This window comes from Gekko japonicus, unplaced genomic scaffold, assembly GCF_001447785.1.
Source record: "Gekko japonicus isolate JY-2015 unplaced genomic scaffold, Gekko_japonicus_V1.1 scaffold1361, whole genome shotgun sequence".
NCBI classification, from domain to species: Eukaryota; Metazoa; Chordata; class Lepidosauria; order Squamata; family Gekkonidae; genus Gekko; species Gekko japonicus.
Window position 1 is genome coordinate 210,168 of NW_015161438.1, and position 25,218 is coordinate 235,385.

Consider the following 25,218-nt stretch of genomic DNA (forward strand, 5'->3'; position numbering starts at 1 on the left):
ATTCCCCTCCCCCGCCCCCCCCCCCCAATAGCTAGCAATCCAAAACAGTCCAGTGGCGCCTGAGTGGTGGGTGTTGCCTTCTGACACACTTCCGGTGATGTCAGGGGGTGTGGCATATGCAAATAAGTTAGGCTAATGAGCTATGCTAATGAGCTCCTGCACCTCTTTTTCTACAAAATGACCCCTGGCCAGGCGCCACTCTGTCAGACACAAAAAGTGTGAAGTTTGTTTGCCAGACACGCAGCAGAGACACAAAGCAGTCTGGGGTGACCATAAGTGGGGTAAAGCTATTACAAATTGATGTGGAAAGGCTCAGTTTTCCAAGATACCGTTCTGTTAAGTTACACTGCAGAGCAAATAAAAGCAGAACATTTCCATTCGGGGGGGGGGGGGCGGTGGTGTGGAGTAACTGTTAATGAAACAGTGAAGCTGATGAATCTGAATAGGGTCCCTAAAGATGTAAGGTGGGAATAATTGATTTCTGAGGTGAGCAAACCAGCACCTCAAGTCCCGAACGAGTCCATGTCCGACAGTATCAAATGTACGCATAAGTGGGCGGCTTTTTGTCGACGTCTCCTTTTGAAGCATCTGCCGTTGTAATATTTCAGGAACAAACTGCTGAACGTCTGCTGATTTGAGGGCTATCAAGCTCAACAGGGAAAGGAAAGCACTCGCTCATCCTTACACCTTTTGAATGTATCACACCAGGGGTGTTAAACATGTGGCCCGGGGGCTGGATTAGGCCCCCCGGAGGGCTTCTCTCAGGCCCGCAGTGGAACTGGCTGTCTTCTGCTGCTGCTTCCAGTTCTGCTGCTGCTGCGTCATCATAGGTTTGCAGCTTACAGATACACACCTGAACAGCATACCCAAGATTGCAACAGCACAAACATTTTGATGCAATCATTGAGAGCAAGAGGTGTCAGTTATCAGACACTGTTAAATAAAATATTGCAAGAGTGCTAATGTTTTAAGCAGGTTTTTAAGTAAAAAAAATTCCTTTGTGTCTGTGTCCTTTATAAAGTTTATATCTCTGCTACCTGGCATTACATTTCATGACACACGTGGCCCGGCCCAACAAGTTCTCATTTATGTCAGATCCAGCCCTCATAACAAATGAGTTTTTTTTTTTTTAAATATAACAAATGAGTTATATTCAGGGGTTTCTGGTTCACAGCAGCTTATATATCAATTGAGCTGTTAGTCTCGAAAGTGCCACGAGACTCTTGATTATAGGACTTAGCCACCCTTCTGGAAAAAGCATTCAACACATCCTACCTTCCACTGGATAAATATTTCCGTTTGGGAGGCCTCTGACGAGCACTTTCGATGATGTACTGGACAAAGGGAAAAAGTCCACAAACACACTGAGAAGTCCACAAACTGGAAAATACTTTATTTACTTGGAATGATTTTATGCCACCTTTCCATGGTCCCCCAGGTGATGAATGTAAGTTCTTGCTTATGCTAATGCCTCTGGCTGAAGCAGAACAACAGTCTACCACGCTGCACCCTGCTGGTAGGTGACACCCAAAGTGACAGAGAGGGAAACGGCCAATTGGCTAGAAGATCTGAACTGACCCAGGGGTATGTGTGTGTGTGATGGACTCTTCCCAGGGTAGAATTTTGTTATAAGCCACCCAAAGCCCATTTTTGGGGAGTAGGGCGGGGTATAAAATAAAGAAATAAACAACGTTAAAACATTTGTACAACTAGAAATGACGTTTAAAAGCATAAAACCCAGCAAACAGTGATCTGCCCATGACAAGGGGACTGTCTTCAATCCCCCACCTTCGGATATCTTCAGAAGGCATGGCAGCCTTATGATGATGTGTGTGTTCGAGCTTGATGGAGTAATAAAGTTAGCAAAAACACAATTAGAGAGCGCTCTTTTACTATGATTCCAATTCAGTAAGCATATTTTAGCTGCGGCGCTTACAACGTGTTCACTGCAGTGTTATGACAACCTCATGGGAAGAGACACCAGCACGCATTTTAGACGAACGTTCAGAGACCTAACTGGTTTGCGGAAATGATTAACGTTTGCTAGGATTTTTTTCCTACCATAGCAAAAACGATACGCCAAAACATTCTTCTTTAACCCAACGTTTGTAGAGTGAGAAATGGCTAGTGAGTTTATATCTAGGAGGCAGTCGGCTTTTTTCCTTGCAGCAGCTGAGGCAATTCATGAGTGATGAAGATCTACCACAAGCGCCAAGAACTTAATAGGGGATGGATGATATGGCTTATTTCATGTATACTGGTGCTTCCTTAAATCACTCATGATCAAGAATTCTTTTAACATTCCAAATCTGAATTTCAGCCGACTTGGAACTTTTATTGTTCATGAGAACACTACGGCCAAAGTCAACGTGACGCACTCAAGGGAGCTCCTTCATGAATAGCGAAGGTGCTGAGGAGGGTTTTCATGCCCCTTCCCCAGAGTTCTGCTTGGGAACCCTTTTGTATTGTTATGCATTGCACTATAGGTTCTGAAGAAGAAGAAAAGAGATTGGATTTATACAGGGGTCATTTCCTGCCGGAACGCACCAGAGGCCCCCCCCCCAGCCCCGGGGGGGGGTTAAAATGCCTTTCTTTCCTTTTCCCATCTGGGGAAAGGAAAGAAAGGCATTTTAAACATGCCTGGGTTCTGTGCCCGATCTTGAGAAGATCAGGCAGGGAACCCAGGCATGCTTGCATGCCTGCCTTTTGTCAGGGTGTATGGCATCTGCAAATGAGCTATGCAAATGAGCTCCTGCACCTCTTTTTCTACGAAATGACCCCTGGATTTATACCCCGCCCTTCACTACCCGAAGGAGTCTCGGAGGGGCTTCTGATCTCCTTTCCCTTCCCCACCCCACAACAGACACCCTGTGAGGCAGATACCAGGGAAGCCTTGCTCTCTGCCCATCGGCATGGAAGGAGGAGGGCGGCTCCGTTAAGCCCCTGCCTGCAAGGATTCCACCCCACCCCCCAATGCTGTCCTCCTGATGCTCTAAGCGGCCCCGAAGATCAGAAATGGATAAATCTTTGAAATAAAGACATTCAGACAGATTTGTTGACTACATACCTCGGCGCGATCCAGGGCCATTTCTAAAACTTGCTGCTGCAAGAATGAGAAAGGTCTCCTTTAGAAAACATGTTATTTGATTCTCCAGGTCTACGGATTTTTGTACTTTTGTCCAATGACCAATGGTTAGGGATTAATGATTAGGGATTAATAATTTAGCAAGCAAAAGCAATGATTAATGATTAGGGATTAATGATTTAGCAAGCAAAAGGTTCTCATCAATACAAGCAAACACCTTAATACTCTGCAGTAATGAATACAGTAATTAAAACACCTTAATACTCAACTCAAGTCAAATTTATTGTTACAGTCGACGACCAGTGCACTAAATCATTTCACGTGAAAACATATGAATAATAAATGTGAGATAAAACCAACAGTGGCATACTTAAATTTTAAAAACTGTGACTATAACAAAGAGATAAAATAAGACAGCCATAAAATTTGTGTATAATCTAGATAAAAGACTGAAAAATCTAACTGCCATGCATTTTACGCTCCTTGTAAATTTGGGCACAAAATCTAGCCACCTGTCTTGTTGTCCAGTGGTTCCTGTCAGACAGGAGGTAATCAAGTTTAATTTTATTTGATCTGCCAGGAAACCTTTCTAACAGCAGACTAATAGTCTCCATATGGATCACCCTATGGTATATGCAGTTGAAAAATATGTGTTCTGGAGAGTACCTTAATACTCTACAGTGGCCATCTGGGAACCAACTGCTTCTTGCCAAGACCTGTTGAGGCACTGGGTTTTTATACTGACGTTGTCTTTAGGCGTTCCGTGCGCCTTGGTGTCTAGTCACACCGGCCACATGACCATGGAAATGTCTTTGGGCAGCGCTGGCTCTTCGGCTTGGAAACGGAGATGAGCACCGCAACCCTAGAGTTGGATCTGACTGGCTTTCAAGCAAAGGAAACCTTTACCTTCACTTGTCTTTAGATAGATTTTTAGATAGATTGTAATTATATTTTAATTGTCGATTTGTTATATTGCTATATTGTGGATTTTTTATGATGGAACTCGCCCTGAGCCCGCTTGTGGGGAGGGCGGGATACAGATTGAACCAAATACATACATCCATCCATCCATCCATCCATCCATACATACATACATACATACAACTGTACTCCTGAATCTGGAAGCAAAACCCATTAAAATCCATCTATTTCTGAGCTAGGACCTGGGTATATGTAACGCATCATCCACAGTAACCCTAGCTCAGACTATAGTTTACATTAGACAATATTCACATTAATATTTATCTATACCACAAATTGCAAGCAGAAAAAATCAATTGGGCAAAATGAAAGTATAATCTATATGTGGAAAATCTTTATACTATACATCAATGCAGACTGAGGGCCTGTAAATGCAATCCTATGCGGAGTTACGCCAGTCTAAGACCGCTGCTACACAATCACCCAGTCCAGGGCTGGTGGAGCAAATTCCCATTTCATTGCAGTCATTCGACTGACATTGACTGTTAAGGCCAACCAGACTCCTGTTTAAAAATGATTTGAAGCAAAAAATAAAAATAATGGTTTTAAATGCTGGGTAAAGATGGTTTCAGATTATGATTAACCAGGTCCCTGGTTAGCTTTAAATTTAACACAACACAAGGGTGTCAAACATGCGGCCCAGGGGCCGGATCAGGCCCCCGGAGGGCTTCTATCAGGCCCAAAGTGGAACTGGCTGTCTTCTGCTTCTTCTTCCAGTTCTGCTGCTGCTGCGTCATCGTAGGTTTGCAGCTTACAAATAACACACCTGAACGGCATACTCAAGATTGCAATAGCACACATATTTTGATGCAATCATTGAGAGCAAGAGGTGTCAGTTATCAGACACTGTTAAATAAACAAAATATTCCAGAGTGCTAATGTTTTAAGCATGTTTTTATTTTAAGTTAAACAAAACCCTTTGTGTTTGTGTCCTTTATAAAGTTTATCTCTCTGCTACCTGGCATTACATGACACACGTGGCCCGGCCCAACAAGGTCTCATTTTTGTCAGATCTGGCCCTCATAACAAATGAGTTCGACACCCCTGACTTAACCACTAAGACAGGAGTAGTGCACTCCCTTCCAAGAGAGGAAGGAGAAAAAGGAGGCACTGGATTTCTTAAACATGGTGATGTACACAACTAAATCGCCCCCACATAGCTTCTTAATATCCAGAAGGAATAACTTGTCGACTGGGCTTTGAAAACTAGAACTATTTACAGCCTCAAGGTGATGGAGACAGCAGCAAAGCATGTGTTTTGTTCAATTCCTGTTATCTCCAGTTAAGAGATCTCAGGGAGAAGATCCAGCAGGGCCCTTCATCTGTTAGGAAGCCTCTGCTAGTCACAGCAGAGGAGACTGAGGAAGGCGGTCCGATGCTGTATAGGACAGTTTCATACATTCAAGGCAGAAGGTGATGTGATACCTGCAGATCCTGACTATGAAAATTTCCACTGCTGCCCATCTCCCCCTTTAATTTACCTGTGGGTACCTTTGGAAATATGAGAGGGGGTGGCGAGCACCAGCCTAAAATGGCTGACCAAGGGGGTGGAGCCAGACCCAAAATGGCTGCCATGGGAGGAAGAGCCAAACACAAGACCTCCTTCCTCATTTTGCAAAAGCACTGCACAATGGGAACAGAAAGTAAACCCGCAAGGGAGGAAGAGAGAATGAGGGGGAATAAAAAGAAGGAAAATCTGAAGGAGGAATGGAACCACAAGCTGCTTGTCAGATCTCGGAAGCTAAGCAGGGTTAGCCCTGGCTCCTTTTGGATAAGACTGCTTATCAGTCCTCCTGAGCCTTCAGGGGCTGTTGCTGCAGCCATGGAGCTGTGGAAAACCCCTTAATTTGCATGAGAACAGCCAAGAACAAGCCCTGTCTCCCAGGAGGCGCCATGGCAGCCACGGGTGCCACTAAGCTATACAGAACTGCTGAACATGCTTATGTTGCTGTTCAGTGTTCGTTAGGAAAGGGAGAAGCCGCAAGAAAAGGCTCAAGAAAGGGTACTTGTGCACACCAGTACCCCCGTCTCCTCTGTTCCTTAACGACAGAGCAAGGGTTCTGCTGCCATCTGGAGAAACTGTCCCCACGAAGCAAAATCTAATGGCAAAAGATGCCAATGGCCAACGTACTAATATTTTTTCCTCCTCCTTGCTGTACCCCTCCACTTATATCAAAAGTACAAGTCTGGAAAAACAAAAGGAGAAAATCTTACCATGTTGGCTGAAGCACAGCGATGAGAAAGCTGAAGAAATTTTTGGCGTTTGATGCAAAGGGCGGAGTCACGGTGTTACGTCCATACTTAATGAACTCTAAAGTTGGAGGAAAAAGGACAAGACATTGTTTAAAAGAAATGACGTGTCATATACGGAAGCTTTCTTTTCAGCGACTAAGTCTGCAATCCCAGTCTACTTTCCTGGGAGTAAGCCCCAATGAATAACATGAGGCTTGCTTCTGAGTAGACCTGCTTAGGATTGCTCTCCAAATATGGAGTATTTCTTCACTCACACATCTAGGTATAAATTCCACGGCATTTATGAAAGATTTACACAAAGGTACACTACACTGGAAAGGCCACTTCCCACAAAAAGCTAAACACCAACAAAATGCAATTCCTGAAAAAACCTATAATAGTCGTGTCTTGCCCAGGCCTTTTAACAGCCCAAGCATATATTCAGCGGCCTACAGCTTGTGAACCCTGACTTGGATAACCCAAGCTAGCCCGGCCTTGTCAGATCTCGGAAGCTAAGCAGGGTTAGCCCTGGCTCCTTTTGGATAAGAGGCCACCAAGGAATACCAGGGTCCTGATGCAGGCAGGCAACTGCAAAACCACCTCTGAACATCACTTGCTGTGAAAACCCTATGAGGTTGCCATGAATCGGCTGTGACTGGACGGCACTTTCCACCACCACAGCGGCTTCTGCACCCTGACCTGGATAATCCAGGCGAGCCCAGTCTCTTGAGATCTCAGACATGAAGGTACCCAAAGAATATAGCTACTTGAGTCTACTTACTCTGCATCTTTCAGTGATGCAACCAGGGAAAAAAGACACAGAAAAAATCGGAGGGGGGGATCTTCCCCAGCCCTTCCCCCATTTCTCTGATGGGAAAATCATAACATTTTGAGCAAGATTTTTTTAAAAAAAGATCTTACAAAACACATTCTCTTTTGAAATGAGCAAAATCCATTTTAAGAGATTTTGCTCATTTAAAATATGCAGTGTGGAAATTTCTCTATTGAGACAACCTAAGGTATAATAATTCTTACATATACTGTAATCATATCCATATTTTCAAAGATGTGTTAACTGTTCATAAAATGTTGTTGCAACAATTGTTTGAAAATACGTTATTTAAGAGTTCAGTGTTTTCAGTTTTATACTTTAAACTCATATCCAAATATACGGCTTGTCCTACCTATGACTGTAGGATAATTTCTGTCCAAAGAGAGCCAGTTTGGTGTAGTGCTTAAGTGAATGTTTTGTTATCTTCCACATGACGGAAATTAAAATGGGTGTGCTAAAGCTTCAAGATTTCTGGAAACTGTACATCTCTAGATGTAACTGTTCTCCACTTGTGGCACATACTGGCCTGGAGTGCATCAACGCTGCTCTCTGGACCCCAAAGCGTGAGCACCTCTGTGTTGCTTTATGCTAGCTTTGGGACCTTTAAAATATGTCTCCAGACCAACACTAGTAATTTCCTACCCCCAAAATTCTAACTTTTGACAGGACATTGAAAATTATTGGTTTTATTCAAGTTTTTTCTCAGTACTCACCAAGAAAATGGGGACAAGCGACTTCGGGAATTCGCGTAGTTTGGTGGTAGTTGTCCAATGAAATATTCTGTTTCGTTAAGAAGGAGAAGGAGTCTTAGCTTGTACCCGTATGTTAACAGGCAATCCAAGGGCCAAACCTGTACATACACCCCCGCCCAGCAACCAACCACATTAGGAAAAACGACACATGAAAGAAACGCGTTTGTAGCAAAGAAGTTTGGCCACTCCGAGAAACAGGAATAGGCCCCCAGAGGCCTGCCCCCCACCCCAAGCTGTCAAGACGGTCCTCCCCCAAAGCTAGCTGTTGACTGGGGCAGTGTTGCCTTGCCGGCCTCAATGTGCCCCTATGCACAACTACTCCTGAGCTTTGCTGAGCAAGGGACCCCAACCTTGGAAGCCTGGGGATTGAAATGGGAACTGTCAAGATATTTTGAAAAGCAAAAAAAACAAGACACCTTTCCCAGCCGACTACTTCAAACAAGTGATCATGAGGGCAAATCTCATTTTAAAGACCCTTCCTATTGAAGCTGTGAGTACCACTGCTAATTAGGAACATTCCGTACCTTCCAACCCGCAAAGGACATTTTCAACAGTTTTTTAAAGGAGCCCCAAAGAGGACGGACACCCCCAAAAAGAGGACACGTCCTCTAAGCTGACTTAGTGTGAGCTAGCTCACAGTTTTTTAGCCTCTGGTTCAAACATTTTTGTCTTAGCTCAGGAAGGAGGGCTCCAGAGCAAACTAACTTATGCAGGAGCCAAATCGCTGGCTCACAACTTTAATGCCAGCAGCTCACAAAGCAGAATTCTTGCACACAAGACTCCACAGCTCAGAGGAAGCATTGGACATGCCCTCTAAAAAAAAAAAAGAGGACACCTGGTAATCCTACCCTATGCATGACCACTCCTGAGATAGCAAGGGCTTTGCTGAGCAAGAAGCCACAGTGTGGGGACTTGAAATGGGAACTGTCAAGATAAGGTTACCCTATTCTGGAAAGCAAAAAAAGGAGGGCACCTTTCCTCGCCAACTACTTCAAACAAGTGGGTCACTCTGACAAATCTGATTTAAAAGACCCCCCCTCCTATTGCTGCTGAAGTTTGCCTCTGCTGGGGAACTACAGGGCCGAACAGGCTCGGCCCCCCCAACCCCAAAAGAGGGCATGTCCACCAGCTTTTTTGGAAAGAGCCCCAAAGAAGGGCTGTAAAAGGGAGAGATCTGGCAACCCTCCCCTCCAATGTTCCCTCTAAGCTGAGTGTGAGCCAGCTCACAGTTTTTTAGCTTCAGGCTCACACATTTTTGTCTTAGCTCAGGAAGGAGGGCTCCCAAGCAAACTAGTTTATGCAGTGGCCAAAATCGCTCGCTCACAACTTTCGTGCCAGTGGCTCAGAGTAGAATTTTTGCTCACAAGAGTCCAAAGCTTAGAGGGAGCATTGCTTCTGCAGGACCGCTCCTGAGATGATGATATCGGGGGCTTTGCTGGCCGAGGAACCCCCAGCCAGGGACTCAGGGGGGCTAAAACAGGGACTTGTTAAGGGCTTAAGCGCTGCAAGCCACGAACGCCACCCTGCCCGCTTTTCTCCAGCAGCAGCCGCCGCCGCCGCCGCCGAGCAGGACGCCCCCTCCCACCGGGGGAGGGTCTGGCGCAGACTGGGTTGCCAGCCTCCAGGTGGGGCCTGGAGAGCTCCTGGGATCACAACCGACCTCCAGACAGCTGAGACCAGTCCTCCCTGGAGAAAACGGATGCTTCGGAAGGAGGGGTCCTATGCCACAGCACCCTGCTGAGCTCCCCTCCCCAGGCTCCACACACACACCCATCTCCAGGCATTTCCCAAGCGGGAGTTGGCAACCCTGCGCGCAGAAGGCGGAAGCGAACGAGTCTAACGCCTTAAGGGCCCCGCGGAGGGTGGGGGGCCAACCACGAAGGCTCCGGAGGGGGTCCCGCCACAGCCCTCCCGTAACACGAGCCGCCTCAGCTGCACTCGCCGCCGCTCTCCCGGCCCCTTCAACCGGGCGCTTCCCACCGCCACTTCCGGTAGTAGTACTTCCGGCCCCGGCCAGCCTGGCACGGCGCAGGCGCGGTGGGACCGAGTTGCGTTGCCAGGGAAACGGGCGGAGAGAGCCCCTATTGGTGAGCCGTCGGCCTCGGGACTGGGGAAGGGTTGTGGCAGCAAAGGTTTATTCCTGGCAAACCATGCCTTGTAAGGGTTGCCACCTCCCGGCAGGGCCGGGAGACCTCCCGGTATCCCCCAGCCGATCTCCAGACCACCAACATCAGTTCCCCTGGAGAAAACTCGGAAATGGCTGCTTGGGGGGGGGGTCCTTGATGGCATTGTGCTCCTGCTGAGGTCCCTCCCCTCCCCAGACCCCACCCTTCCCAAGCTCCACCCCCAAATCTCCAGGAATGTCCCAACGTGTAGGTGGTAACCGTGCAATAGGCCTACCAGCCTCTAGGTTGCCAACTCCTGCTTGGGACATTCCTGGACGTTTGGGGGTGGAGCCTGGGAAGGATGGGTTTGGGGGAGGGTTGGGACCAATGCTCCCTCTAAGCTGTGGAGTCCTGTGAGCAAAAATTCAACTTTGTGAGCTACTGGCATTAAAGTTGTGAGGGAGCGATTTGGCTACTGCATAAAATTAGTTTGCTCTGGAGGCATCCTTCCTGAGCCAAGGCAAAAATGTGTGAGCTGGAGGCTAAAAAACTGTGAGCTAGCTCACACTAGCTCAGTTTAGAGGGAACACTGGTTGAGACCTCAGTGAGGTATCCCCATGACATAGAATCAACCCTCCAAAGATTATCGTAGTGCAAACATGGTTTGGGGGGGGGGGAGCTTAGCTCGGATGTGATGCTAATAAGAGAGTCCACCCTCTTCAGAACAGACAGGGGACCTATCCCTGTAGTCCGGAGATTAAATTGTAATCTGGAGGTTGGCAACCTTAGCCCCATACTTTGTTCTCTCAGAACTGCAATTGATCTCCATACGACAGATGTGTGAAAATGCTGGCTCGGAGAGGGTGCTGGGGGGGGGACGCACACACTCTGTGCTGGGGATTATTGGGAAGGGACATGAAAATAAAACAGAGTGGGCAAAAGCTAGATCTAGATGGTTTCAAATGGGACCTCAGTGCATATGCTTGTTACTGGCCAGGTCCGTCAATGGGTACTAATCATGGTGACAAAAGGAAACCTTCATATAGAAGAGAGAGAGATTGGGTTTTATACCTCGCCTTTCACTACCCGAAGGAGTCTCAGAGCAGTTTACAATCTCCTTTCCCTTCCCCTCCCCATAACAGATACCCTGTGAGGTAGGTGGGGCTGAGAGAGCTCTTTCGAGGACTGCTCTCGAGAGAATAGCTCTGAGACAACTTGTGACTGACCCAAGGTCACCCAGGTGGCTGCACATGGAGGAGTGGGGAATCAAACCTGGTTCTCCCAGATGAGAGTTCGTGCTCCTAACCACTACACCAAACTGGGGCCGCAAACCTCTGTGAATAGCAGCGCTAGCAGCCAACAGTAGGACTTCTATGCCTAGAAAGCCATACAAAGGAAGGATCAGTTGCATACCTTGCTGATTTGGCACCCAGGGTAGATAATTTTTAACACCCTCCTCCTCTATTTTATTTTTTGCCGTTAAATCACAGCTGACTTATGATGACCCCATGGGGTTTTCCAGGGGTCATTTCATAGAAAAAGAGGTGCAGGAGCGCATTAGCATAACTCGTTAGCATAACTTATTTGCATATGCCACACCCCCTGACATCGCCGGAAGTGTGTCAGAAGGCAACACCCACTGCTCAGGCTCCACTGGACTGTTTTGGATTGCTAGCTATGGGAGGGGAGGGAAATGTGCAGATCTGTCCTCGTAGAGGAGGGAGAGCTTGTACCTGAATAAAACTTGGTCTTAAAGGTGCCACTGGACTGTTTTGGATTGCTATCTATGGGGGGGGAGGGAAATGTGCAGATCTGCCCTCACAGAGGAGGGAAAGCTTGTACCTGAGGGCGGGCGGGGGGGGGCTCTGCAACTTACCAGGGCCTGCTTCTTGCTCCTTGTGGCCCGACTGAGGGCTGCTGGGAGCAGGGGGCGGGGCTTGTTGCATGTGCCCGCCCCCTGGGCTCCTTACTGCTGGAGCTCCGCTCCTGTGCGCTCCCGCAGGAAATGACCCCTGGCCGGTTTTCAAGGCAAGAGATGGTTTGCCATTGCCTGCCTCCATGTCCGCCCTGCTTAGCTTCTGAGATCTAATGACACCTGGGGTTATCCAGGTCAGGGCCCCTCTTCTATAGGACACAATTATTTTAGTAATAATCATTATATAAAACAAATAATGGCCAGAAAATAGATTCAGGTGGGTAGCTGTGTTGGTCCGAAGCAGCAGAACAAAGTCTGGTCTTAAAGGCGCCACTGGACCCAAACTTTGTTTCAATGGCCAGAACAGAAATGCAGTGAGCCAGTTTGGTGTCGTAGTAAGTGCGCGGGTTCTGATCTGGGAGAACCGGGTTTGATTCCCCACTTTTCCACATGCACCTGCTGGATGACCTTGGGCAAGCCATAGTTCTGTCAGCTGTCCTTGAAAAAGAGCCGTTTCTGTCAGAGCTCTCTCAGTCACACCTACTTCACAGGGTGTCTGTTGTGGGGAGGGGAAGGGAAAGGAGTTTGTAAGCCGCTCTGAGACTCCAAGTGAAGGGCGGGGTATAAATCCAATCTCCTCCTCCTCCTCTCCTCCTCCTCCTAATTTGGTATATATAATCATGCCAATATAAAAGATTCAAATTCCAACGTGCTGTCCTATCACGAGAGCCAGCGTGGTGTAGTGGTTAAAGTGTTGTACTGGGATCTGGGAAATCCAGGTTTGAATCCCCACTCATGCCACAGAAGCTTGCTGGGTGACCTTGGTGCAGTCACATGACTCTCAGTCTAGCCCTGACCTGGATAGCCGCTTGATGCTCTGTCTTCTTGGTGCTTGGGGGGGGGGTCAACAGTGGGAGGGCTTCTAGTGTCCTGGCCCCACTGGTGGACCTCCTGATGACACTGGTATTTCTGGCCACTGTGTGACAGAGTGTTGGACTGGATGGGCCTTTGGCCTGATCCAACATTGGCGTCTCTTATGTTCTTATGATAGCCCGGTCTCATCCGATCTCAGAAGCTATGCAGGGCCGACGTGGTGGCAGACAATGGCAAACCACCTTCAGACTTCTCTTGCCTTGAAAACCTTACAGGGTCACCATGAGTCGGCTGTGACTTGAGAGCAATAAATAAATAAATACATACATAAATTAAATTCCATCGCACCATTCGTGTTCTGAGCAGGCACTTGGAAGGGCTGCTATTTGCCATTTTGAAGACCAAAAGCTGAACATCCCAAACATCTGCAAGGCATTTTTGAGAGCTAGGAGTCTACCTTTGTACTAACTTTTAAAAGCCAACACTAGCCAAAGCATCACAAAATAGTGATCGCAAGTTTCACCAGACTGGATGTTAAGGATCACACTAACCCCCCCCCCAGAGAAGGTGCCCCCATCCTCGATAGTTTCCTAAGGAATAAGTCAAACCAGAGAATTTCTGCAGTAGAAACTGAAGCGGGGGTGGGGATTTCTTTGCAAGCCCAGCAGTACCAGTGCAATCAGAGTGCCTAGCAGAACCCGGTGCCATTGTGACAATGCCAGCTGATGTCAAGCATAGAAACACATTCCAAGCAGGGGAGGCGAGTTGGAAGCCCAGCAGAACTAGGGCAATGTACAGTGCCCAGCAGAACACAGTGCTGTTGTGGCAATGCCAGCTGATGTCAAGCACAGAATCACAGCCCAAGTGACTGTGGGGGGGCAATGTACAGAGCCCAGCAAACCCACTGCCTTCTGGTGATAATGTTAACAAAGGTTTGCTACGATACTACTCTTAAATACATTCTGTCACCAAGCAGGATAGGAGTGAGAAGGTCTTGAGACCAAGTGGTGAAAATAAAAGAGGTGGCACATAGAAAAATTAGGTGAAGAGAGACAGAAATGAATGAGAAATGTGTGGGCAAGAGGGAGAGAAATGAAGAGAGGGAAAGGTGGTTTCCTCTCGCTGCAACACCCTAACTGCTGCATTGCAAGATCTGGCTGAGCTGGGTGTAAGGAAAGGGAGAGAGAAAGGCTAGACTCTTATAGAAAATGACCTGCAGGCTGGCAATCATGGTAGCAGCGATCAGCAGGATCTGTTAAGGAAGTTTGCTTGAGTCTTGGAGAAAAGGGAAGCTTAGCTGATCCGGGACCGGGAGTGCTTTTTGCTCTGCTCAGACTTCCCTGTACCCCTAGTGGCTGCAGCCAGAACTGCATTTTAAGAATAAGAGAGAAGAGATTTGGTGGGACGCTTCAAGGGCCTCTTTCAAGTGCTTTCCTCAAACTGTGCCCGGGGCGGAGCATGCACCCCCGCCCCGCCCTTGGTACACCACTGAGAAGGATGCACATGTTCCAGGCCTCCCTATCTCTTTGGCTCTCTATAGTCCCCCCTCTGGACTCTGAGGCTGAGTGACAGTGCGGACTCCTTCACTTTACTTTAATCTTGAAAAGTTAATTGAAACGGTTACAGAAAAGTTAGATTAACAGCTTTTTAAATAGAGGTTAAGAGATAAGATTGGCCTTCTCATCTTGCTTTATCAGATGGAGCTCGTATGCGCATGCTTATTGGCTCATTTGCCCTTGCACTGATTATCTCATATTTAGTTAAGAACCAATCACTTATCTAGATAGTAATCACATGATTATGATGGAAGAGATTTAGAAAAAGATAAGACTAATATTTTCCTATAAATATGTACTACTGTGAGAAGCAAAGAGATTTCTCTCGATGGAAGTCTCAGAAAAAGATTAGGTGAGATTTCTGGGGGTATGTGACCTGGCCTTGTTGATAACCCCCAAAAGCAGCGAGACAAGAACCTGAAACCTTGTTTGTTTTTAAAATATTACTTATTATGACATGATTAAACAATGTTAGGGACTTTGATCATTTTAGCCGACATTTTTACAGTAGTTTTCATGTTAATTTTCACATGCTGGTACATCTTACTGTCTTGCGGTTAGATAAAGTCTCTGAAGGTCTTCGGTCTAGTTTGCCAGTTATAGTTCAAAGAACCGAACTCACACCTTACTTGTTTGCATTATCAGATTTAAAGGTTAATTAGCAGCCTTTAATAGGCTAATCCAAGAGGACTCTGCCACTAAATGGTTTGAATAGGCAAAGTCCTTTTTAAGTTTAGTTAGGGGTCATTTTGTAGAAAAAGAGGCGCAGAAGCTCATTAGCATAACTCATTAGCATAACTTATTTGCATATGTCACACCCCCTGACATCACCGGAAGTGTGTCAGAAGGCAACACCCACCGCTCAGGCTCCACTGGACTGTTTTGGATTGCTAGCTATTGGGGAGGGGGGAACGTGAAGACCTGTCCTCACAGAGGAGGGAGAGCTTGTACCTGAATAAAAATTGGTCTTAAAGGTGCCTCTGGACTGTTTTGGGCCAAGGGGGGGGCTCTACAGCTTACCTGGGTGCTTCTTGCTCTGACTGAGGGCTGCTGGGAGCAGGGGGTGGGGCTTGTTGCATGTGCCCGCCCCCTGGGCTCTTTACTGCCGGAGCTCCACTCCTGTGCACTCCCGCGGGAAATGACCCCTGGGAGTCACTACTGAGAGACGCAAATAGAAAATGCTCCCCGTTGTACATTGGATTTGCCCTTTCTGTGCACCTTTATTCTTTCTGAACTTTTTTTATTTCTTAGTGCATAAATATAGTAGAATCTTTACATTTCCGTCAGTGGAAATGGCAGGACGGGACTTCCAGATACAACTTAGTAATCGCTTATGTAAATGTGATACAAATCAGGTAGAGTCATTATTTCGTGTGGTGTGATGCTACCCTCTGTACAATAAACAGAGAGAAATATATCGTCCCTTGGGTAAGGAATTTAGATGAAACGTCTGAGATCCAAAGGATATGTTTTCTTTTAAATGGCTTGTTATCAAAGTTAGCCATCAGCACAGAGAAGTTTCTTTCAGAGGCCTTTTGCATAAGGGGGAAAAAAAACTTCTCTTAAAGACAGCAGATGGCTTTTTTTTGGCTAATAAGCATTAGGAAGAAGCTCCCTCTAAGCTGCGGAGTCTTGTGTGGAAAAATTCTACTTGGTGAGCGACGGGCATTAAAGTTGTGAGCGAGCGATTTGGCTCCTGCATACATTAGTTTGCCCTGGAGCCCCATCCTTCCCAAGCTAAGATAAAAATGTGTGAGCTGGAGGCTAAAAAACTGAGTTAGCTCACACTAACTCAGCTTAGAGGGAACAGTGGAAGAAGTGTCAAGCCCAAGTCAGTCAGCAGTCCTGGTTCTTATCACTGTACCTTCGCTTGCCATTTCAAATTCCTGGGGGGGGGGAATGCGTGTTGTTGGAGTGTATGGGAGGCTTTGTAACTTTCTTGAAGAGGCACCCCAAGATAGTTCCCGTGGGACTGTCCTTGGAGATCTGTATGCCAGGCTAGGTTAGATAAGGCATCATCAGAGGTCATTTCGGGGGGATCGTGGGGGATCGCAGTTCCCCCGGGTGAGGTACGGGGGGCGGGGCACATGACAAAGCCCCGCCCCCTGCTTCCGGCCGCTCCGCTTCCGGCCCTCATTCAGCCAGGAGGAGGCAGGAGAAGAGGGAGGGTAAGTTGCTTCCTCCCTGCCTCTCCCCACCCCTGCCTGCCTGGGGCCAGGGAGGGCCTTCGCGGGGCTTCCTTGCACTCCCGCCGGCCTTGCAGGTCCACCGCCGGGCCCCTCATGGGGCTCGGCAGTGGAGCTGAAAGGCCAGCGCCGGCGCTATGAAACGACCCCTGGGCATCATATATCTGTCCATGTTGCCATAGAAACGTCTATGGCAGGGACTAGGTGTGCCGTGTGTGTATGGAGTTTATGGGTTTTGCCTATCTCTTGTGTTTTTCTGCCCTTTTCTTCAGTCCTAACAAAGGCTTTGGAACCCACAGCATCATATCTCTAATAAAGCATCACACTGCCAAAAGTGTGTGTGGAGAGTGACCTGACTGGGGAACAGTGTTCCCTCTAAGCTGAGTTAGTGTGAGCTAGCTCACAGTTTTTTAGCCTTCAGCTCACACAAACTAATTTATGCAGTAACCAAATCACTCACTCACAACTTTAATGCCAGCTGCTCACAAAGGTCCCGTTCACACGAGGCGATTTGGCCCGGGAGCGGGACAGTTCGGGGGCGGATCAAACCGGCGCGATCATACCACAACATCTGGGAAGCGTCGTGATACCGTCCCCGAACTGGCCCTTTCCCGGCAAAATGCGCCTCAACTTGCAACCACCTACCTCGGTGGTTCAAGTGGAAGCGGCGCGGCAAGCTGGGTGTTTGATCGCCGGTGCGTCCTTGCGCCGGCACAACCCCGGCCCGGAGCCAAACTGCGCATGCTCCGACATGCGCAGTTCGGCCGGCTAGCCGTCCGAACTGTGTTTTCTCCCCAGCGTTTGATCGCGCCGGGGAGAAAAGGCGCCGCGGCCAGGGGATCCGTGGGATCCCGCCGCGGCGTCTCAACGTTGGCTTTTCCCCTGCCGTGTGGCAGGAGCCAAAGTAGAATTTTTGCTCACAAGACTCCACAGCTTGGAAAGAACATTGCTGGGGAACCTGACAAGAAGCCAGGACTGGAGGCTGGAGCCGCATCCCCATGGGCTCAGGGATGAAACAGCTAAGTGGCTGTTTTCCCTTCGAAGGGCAGGACAACCTCCTGTCTATCTCCCCCCACCCCCCATAGCTCTTTGGCAAGACCAGCTTGCTTTCTTTGTCTTCCTCTGTGCTGACTTTGGGGGTGGGGGAGCGGAGAGCGAATTGATAATATGGTCCCAAATTTTCACGTCCCCAAAACCCCTTAAAATCCCCAAATGGTAAGGAGAGTCCCCAAAATCTGGGATAACAAAAAGCATGCCTCCCCCTGCCCCCCCCCAAAAAATCTGGATCCATTTTTTTTTAAGTGTACACCTCAACTTGGAATCATGTTGCCATTGTTCATTTGACCACTAGAGGTCAGGCTCACACCATTATAGTTCATAGTCTTTTAAAGTTATTTTTAAATAAATCGAGCAGTTTTCCTTCAGACAGAAGGAAGCTAGGCCGACACTAATAAACACTAATCTGCCTTATAGTTTTTCGTCTTCAGTGAATACAGCAATTAGATTTTTAATGTTTCCCAAACAGTTGCATCATTTTGTTCAATAAAAACATTTTAATACATTTTACGGTCCCTAAAGTAGAACGGGTGATTCAGCCTCAGGAACAGGTTAGACTTAATGATTTTTCCAGTTCTGCACAGTCTTGTGAACCTCAGCACTTTTATAATGGGACCTCTCAGCGTGCTGTTGCTATAGAGTTTATAATCTCTGTCTCAAAATTCCGACATTTCCTCCATGTGTGATTTGTGCTGTGTTTATCTGCTAAGAAACTACCACTAGCCAGAGTCAGGACTACCTACACATCATTTCCCGCTCATTTTCTTTACACGGGAGTGCTTTCTGTGCGGTGTGGTGAATGGAATAGGTCAAGAACACCCCTGAGCGTGCTTGATTCATAATGCAAAGGAGGTAGCCAGGAGGTTAGAGCACATTGCTGGTGCAGAATATTGCGAGTGGAACACAATATCCTTCAGGGCCTTGTCATCTTCAAAATTCTTATACCACATGTTCTCCTTGCTTATCCAGCAAAATCATATATCTAATTTCGAAGAAGAGGAGGAGGAGGAGGAAGAGGAGACTGGATTTATACCCTGCCCTTCACTACCAGAAGGAGTCTCAGAGCGACTTACAAACTCCTTTCCCTTCCCCTCCCCACAACAGACACCCTGCGAGGTGGTGGGACTGAGAGAGCTCTTTCGAGGACTGCTCTTGAGAGAACGGCTCTGAGAGAACTTGTGACTGACCCAAGATCATGCCAGCGGTTGCATGTGGAGGAGTGGGGAATCGAACCCGGTTCCCACAGATTAGAGTCTGCACTCGTAACCACGGGCGGCTGTGTGGATCAAAACATGTGCACAACAGGGCCACCCAGAGCTAGGGTACATTTTCCTGCAAGCCTGGTGAACTCTCATATTTGCTTTAAGGAAAAAAATAAATTAGGGGGGCATCCCAGAGTTTTAAAAAGTTATGTCTGTTCATGTACGAAGCTCCCTGTATCAAATGTCTTGCATCTGACCAAGGGAGTGTTGACTATAGAAAGCTCCAACCCGAAAATCTCATTGGTCTCTAAAGGGCTTTTGGACTCGAATCCAGCTCACCTGCTGCAGACCATACTGCAGAGTGCAGACCAATATGGCTGCCCTCTGAAACGATGCTCGTGTATGGGCATTGCGTAAACAAACCCAACGAGAACGTGAGATTTTGGGTTGCTCTAGCAGCCTTGACATAGTTTGGCCCTCACCAGGATGTGAAGGGGGGCACACAGAGAGGGGTACAGGAAAAGAGAAGGGGAGAGACTGAGGGGGCTGCGAGGGCAACCGAGGGGTGGAAAACAGCAGGCGGTTTGGGGGTGAGGGAGCAGGAGGAGGGAGGATAAGAGGAGCCTGAACAAGATTCATGAAAGCAGAGACTGGCAGGGTAGCATCAAGATATTTCCCTTTGGCTGCGAGTCCTTGTGGGTCCCCCACTTTCCCACTTTTAACCATGTAATGTTGAAGTTTTATGACTTAAGAAAAGTAAAGATAGCCTTGTCTTTGGCATGTGTAGATATCTGCCTGTGCCTACATTTTGGTTTACCTCTCTCTCTCTCTCTCTCTCTCTCTCTCTCTCTCTCTCTCTCTCTCTCTCCTCATTACCTTATAGAGGTGCAAAGAGTTGGATCAGGGGTTGTAGCCAGGGCCCATTTGAGCCCGCTCTTGGCATATGAGCTGGATGGCATCTCCCTCCCATAGTTACGGAGACAGGGTCTCTGCGTGTGGCAAACATGCCCTGATGGCACCGAGGTGAGAGAAAGGCTCTCATTCAATATTCCCTCAGTCCTGGGCTACTAAATTAATACAATTCTGTGCCAAAGGCATAGGACTGAATTGGAGAGAGGCTATCGAGTGTGAGGAGAAAAATATAGATATAGTGTATTATGGTCACTGTTCATAACATGTAGAGCAGGGGTCTATGTTGCGTCTGTAGGCACCACAGTGCCTGTCCATACCTTTCCTAGTGTCTGCCAAGTGTTTTTAGAAAGAGGGTAAGGCTATTGGCCACTGGAGATTTCATTGGCTGTGCAGATTTCTAAAAAACGCTGCTTCAGCAGCAGCTGCCCCCACAGCACAAGAATCTTCCCTGTGTGACTGAAGGGAAGCTGCAGCAGCCATTTTGTGGCTGCGTCCACCACATTGAGTCAGAACTCCAAAGGTGTCCACAATTCAAAAAAGTTGGGGACCTCTGGTGTAGAGGGAGAAGAATAAACAGCCAGGGGGCAGAATGTCTGACTACTAGTTGACAGGAGAGGCCAGGTTTTTAACTTAACCTCATTGACAGCTTGTTCATCCAGTCTGGAGCCAGTCTGGTGTAGTGGTGAAGTGCGCGGACTCTAATCTGGGAGAACCGGGTTTGATTCCCCACTCCTCCACTTGCACCTGGCTGGATGACCTTGGGCAAGCCATAGTTCTGATAAGAACTGTTCTTGAAAAAAGAGCCGTTTCTGTCAAGAGCTCTCTCAGCCCCGCCTACCTCACAGGGTGTCTGTTGTGGGGAGGGGAAGGGAAAGGAGTCTGTAAGCCGCTCTGAGACACCTTTGGGTAGTGAAGGGCAGGGGTATAAATCCAATCTCTTCTTCTCTTCTAAGGTCTCTGATCAGGTTACCTACGAGTCCCTGCGCAGTCTCATGTCAAGGTGACTGAGCATCAGTGGCCAGGCTGGAAATCAGCAAAACCAAATGTTCCGGGAGGTTCAGACGCCGACCGAGGAGTCAGAATGTTCAGGAGGAACCAAAAATGAGGCCAGGAGGTGCACCTTTGGCTCTCCTAGGCCTCCAGAGGCTGTCTGCCCAGTTCTGGAGGTCTGATTTGATAGGCCTGGGGCCAAAGAAGCAGGCTGTGGCACGGTGGGCCTGCGCAGAGCCAGAGTCGGCGGTGAACACGGGCCCCCAAGTAAGCCGGAGAGCCCTGAGGACCTCGGGTGTGACAGGCGCGGGTTCCTTCCAAGCCACTTATCAGCAGGCAGCCGCTCCTTCGGCTTTATACTTCCATGATGACAAATTAATAAATTAGCCATCCGCCCCTTGATCTGACTTGTCGAAGAGTGTGGCTGTTTCTTATTATAGCCTCTGATCATTTCCCTGGTTTTTTTAAAAAAATTTTTACAATATTTGCTTGGTGTTGTGCTTAAGAGAGAGCGAGTTTAAGCTGTATTGGCATCTGGGGTGTGTGTATTGTGTGTGTGTGTGTGTGTGTGTGAAGTCACACACACATGGAAACATTCAAGCGGTTTGATTCAGTCGGCTGGAATGAACATCGCGGAGATGTTTCCAGCAAGTTAACTAGTCACATGATTGGCAAGCAGATGTCCTTTAGGATTTTCGGGACAAGGTATTCGGATTAGCCTGTGGCAAAGAAGTGCAGTGGGTTTCCGTACCTTTGTTTTCTGGTGTCTAATGAGACTGAATAAAGGTCTCCTGTTTGTTAGGAACATGGAAGAAGAAGAAAAAGAAGAAGAAGGTTTTTATAAGACGCTGAGCTGCAGACCAGAAGGTCAGTAGCTCAGCAGTTGGAGACCCGAGTGCCGCATGACGGAGTGAGCTCCCGTCTCTGGCCCCAGCTCCTGCCAGCCTAGCAGTTCGAAAGCAAGAAATTGCAAGTAGATAAATAGGCACCGCTTCAGTGGGAAGGTAACAGCGTTCTGTGCGCCTCGGCGTCTTGGAAATGTCTTCGGACAGCGGTGGCTCTTCGACTTGGAAACGGAGATGATCACCACCCCCTAGAGTTGGATTCGACTGGTTTTCAAGTAAGGGAAACCTTTACCTTTAACCTTAAGAAGGCTCAAAGCAGCTTACAATCGCCTTCCCTTCCTCTCCCCACAACAGGGACCCTGTGAGGTAGGTGGGGCTCAGAGAGTTCTGAGGAAACTTGTGACTGGCCCAAGGTCACCCAGCAGGCTTCATATGGAGGAGGAGTGGGGACTCAAACCCGGTTCTCCAGATAAGAGTCCGCCGCATTTAATCACTACGCCACGCCGGCTCTCAGAACCTGTTCCTGCACAGAGGCAGCTTTGGCTCTTGTGAGCTTGTACCCTGAACATCTTGCCTGTCTCCAGGGGTCATTTCGTAGAAAAAGAGGTGCAGGAGCTTATTAGTATAACGCATTAGCACAACTCATTTGCATAAGCCACACCCCCTGACATCACCGGAAGTGTGTCAGAAGGCAACACCCATCACTCAGGCTCCAGTGGACTGTTTTGGATTGCTAGCTATCCAGCTCTGTCCTCGCAGAGGAGGGAGAGCTTGTACCTGAATAAAACTTGGTCTTAAAGGTGCCACTGGACTGTTTACCGGGGGGGCGGGATGGGGGGCTCTGCAGCTTACCTGGCTGCATCTTGCTCTGACTGCGGGCTGCTGGGAGCAGGGTATGGGGCTTGTTGCATGTGCCCGCCCCCTGGGCTCTTTACTGCCGGAGCTCCGCTCCTGTGCGCTCCTGCAGGAAACGACCCCTGCCTGTCTCTGAGATGCTCCTGGAGGCCAGTTTAGTGGTTTCGGTACTAGGTTCTGCTGTCCAATTGGAGGGCAATCTATATGCGGGAGAAAAGTGGCGGCTAGAGAGGCAGAGGTCTTGCAGCCTGGCAGAGCAGGAGGCAGGGTTTGAGAGGCAAGAAGCCGTGGCGCTGAATGGATCAACGAAAGGGGCCAGAGAACGGGGCAAAGGAGGCTGGAGAGACGGAAGCTGCCAGGTGACAGGAGAGTCAGAAGGCGGAAGAATGAGGGGACCGAGGCCAGGGCTGAAGGCGGAAGCTGCTCGACAAAGAGTGAACTTGAGCAGGGAGAACTTGAGCTGTGAGGGAAGGTAGGCCGGACTGGCTGGTCAAGGTTGCCCATGGCTCTGAAATAATTTGTAGCTGACTCAAGGTCACACCAGCAGCTGCGTGTGGAGAAGTGGGGAATCAAAGCTGGTTCTTCCAGATTACAGTCCGCGCTCCTAAGCACTACACCAAACCATTGTCACTGCCCACATGACCCCAAAGTGATGTCATCAGTTTTGGGTAGGGCTGCCAACCCCCCCGGTAGGGCGGAATTCCCCCGCCCCGGAGGCCCGTTACCCGACGCCGGGGAATCCGGGCCCGGGGGGAACTCCGCCCCGGCGTGCGTGTCACCGGAAGTGACGTCGCACGCTGGGGGCGGGGCCACGCCATTTGAGGGGAAAACAAAGAGTTTTCCCCTCAAATGGCAGCCATTTGAGGGGAAAACTCTTTGTTTTCCCCTCAAATGGCGTGGCCCCGCCCCCAGCGTGCGATGTCACTTCCGGTGACACGCACGCCGGGGCGGAGTGTCTAAAAGCTTCTTTGAGGGCCTCCTGGCTTGTTTCTGATTGGCCTTGTTTGTGGACAGAAAAAGAAGTCGGTGGGGGGGGGATTCTTCTTTCATGTACCATAATCAGTTCTAGAGACAACTATTGTAATTGTTGGATGACAGACAGTTTGGAAATTCCAAGCTGTACCAGTAATACACAACAGATCAATGTGAAGGACCAGAGTAATCACAGCTCTTGGGCATCAGTGGCACAATTACCAACAGGCAATTCTATAGCTTTGTGAATGTCCCAATTTTTTTTAAAAAAAGAAGACTGAATCACCCTTATTGCAAATTAGCTTTTCTTGCATTGCATAGCAAAAAAATACCTCCTGGAGTTACATGTTTTTGCAATCACCTTATATAAGGGCCTTACATAATCCGACAGTCTCACTGTCCAATTTATAAGGGAAAGTGAACACCCGGCAGGCCCCATTGCAAGAGTCTCTCAAGGAACGTCTAGTGCAGTCAGGCCCGTAGCCAGGATTTTGTGGATTGTGGGGCAATTTTTTTTCTGGTGGGGCTGAAGTTCTCAGTGCAGAAAGAAAAGCCAGAATTCAATTACCTGGATAGATCTCTAAATTGCAGGCCGTCAACCACTTTAGAGGACAGTTCTCAGCTGCTACAAGTTAACCTTCTGCCAGCCTAAGCAACAACTCAGATAACAAGCTGGCAGGTGGGGGTGATGACTTCTACGGTCAAGAAAGCTAACACTTAGGCAGAAAAAACTCCCTAAAAGGAGACCAGTTTCTTGACCCAGAGTTAGAAGGGATCCTAGAAGTCACCTACTCCAACCCCCTTGCTCAGTGCGGGAATTAGTCAACTTCAGCACTCCACTCTGCTTAAAGGAGCGCGTGGCTTAAAAAAAATGTTTAAAGATGATTGAAAAAAGCATTTACAGGAGAAATTCTTGTGGGCCCCAAAAGCCCCACTGTAGCTACAGGCCTGCAAGCACTCAAGCCAGATACACACCAGGAGAGGGCAGCTACTTTGTTACGCTGGCATTCTCTGACTGGTGAAACGGAAGGTGCCAAATGCAAGAACATAAAAGTAGAAACACTTTGGTAAATGGAAATGTTGTAAACAGACTAATTAACGGGTTGCTTCCTATTCCATTTCTTTTTCATCTGTACCATAAAGAGGGAGAATGCTCGCAGGAATTGTAATGATTCCTTGTTTTGGTGTGTGTGTTTCTTTAAATGCTTAGTTTGACTGCAGTAATGTAAGGAGAGTGGTAGAGGGAGACAAGTGTGATGTGATGTGGGAGGAGGGGTGTCTGTGAAGTGATTCTGTGTATGAAGTTTGAAGAGAGAGCATAGTCTGTGTGACTATGGGAGTTTAAGGGTATTCTGTGTGAATAAGACAAACAGTTTAGTCTGTGTGACTATGAGACTTTGAGTCTTTTCTGTGTGAATAAGACAAAGAGTTTAGCCTGTGTGGCTATATATATATGAGAGAGAGAGAGACTAGTCTGAGTGTCTAAGCCTGTCAGAGTGGAGTACTGGAGTTTGAGAGACTGTTAGTGATGCCAAGCTTTGCCAGTTATATTTACAAGTTCCTTTCTTCAGCAACAGTTCAAAATAAACAGAAACCTATTTTGTTCTTTATTAAATAAATCATTTTTTTTTGTTTAAACTTATCCCAGCAATCAGAATAGTCCTTCCTCAGGCACACATAGTCCTCTGAAGTGTCCAGACCCTAGGTCATTCTACCAAAAGAGAGAGACTGTAATTGCAGGTGATCTCTAGGCTCCATCTGGAGGATAACACAAATGGAAAAAAACTGTGAACAAATTACTATGAACCTGTATGTGTCTTGCATTTTGCAATTCATCAAGATACTTTCATACGATCTATGTCAACGTCA

At 47.9% G+C, this 25,218-nt stretch overlaps 1 protein-coding gene across 5 annotated transcripts in view; it reads right to left on the reverse strand.

Moving 5' to 3' along the window:
* The window catches only part of SUPT20H (SPT20 homolog, SAGA complex component), a 61,052-nt gene extending 51,330 nt beyond the window's left edge, over positions 1-9,722 (reverse strand). For all 5 annotated transcript variants that reach the window (XM_015429000.1, XM_015428996.1, XM_015428999.1 and 2 more), the window contains exons 1-5: positions 9,653-9,722; positions 7,844-7,910; positions 6,281-6,377; positions 3,068-3,103; positions 1,276-1,334 (exon numbers count right to left, since the gene is read on the reverse strand). In XM_015429000.1, coding sequence (XP_015284486.1) covers positions 1,276-1,334; positions 3,068-3,103; positions 6,281-6,283 — 98 coding nt within the window. In that variant the 5' untranslated portion in view covers positions 6,284-6,377; positions 7,844-7,910; positions 9,653-9,722. The remainder of the gene's footprint in view (positions 1-1,275; positions 1,335-3,067; positions 3,104-6,280; positions 6,378-7,843; positions 7,911-9,652) is intronic.
* Positions 9,723-25,218: the final 15,496 nt, after the last annotated feature.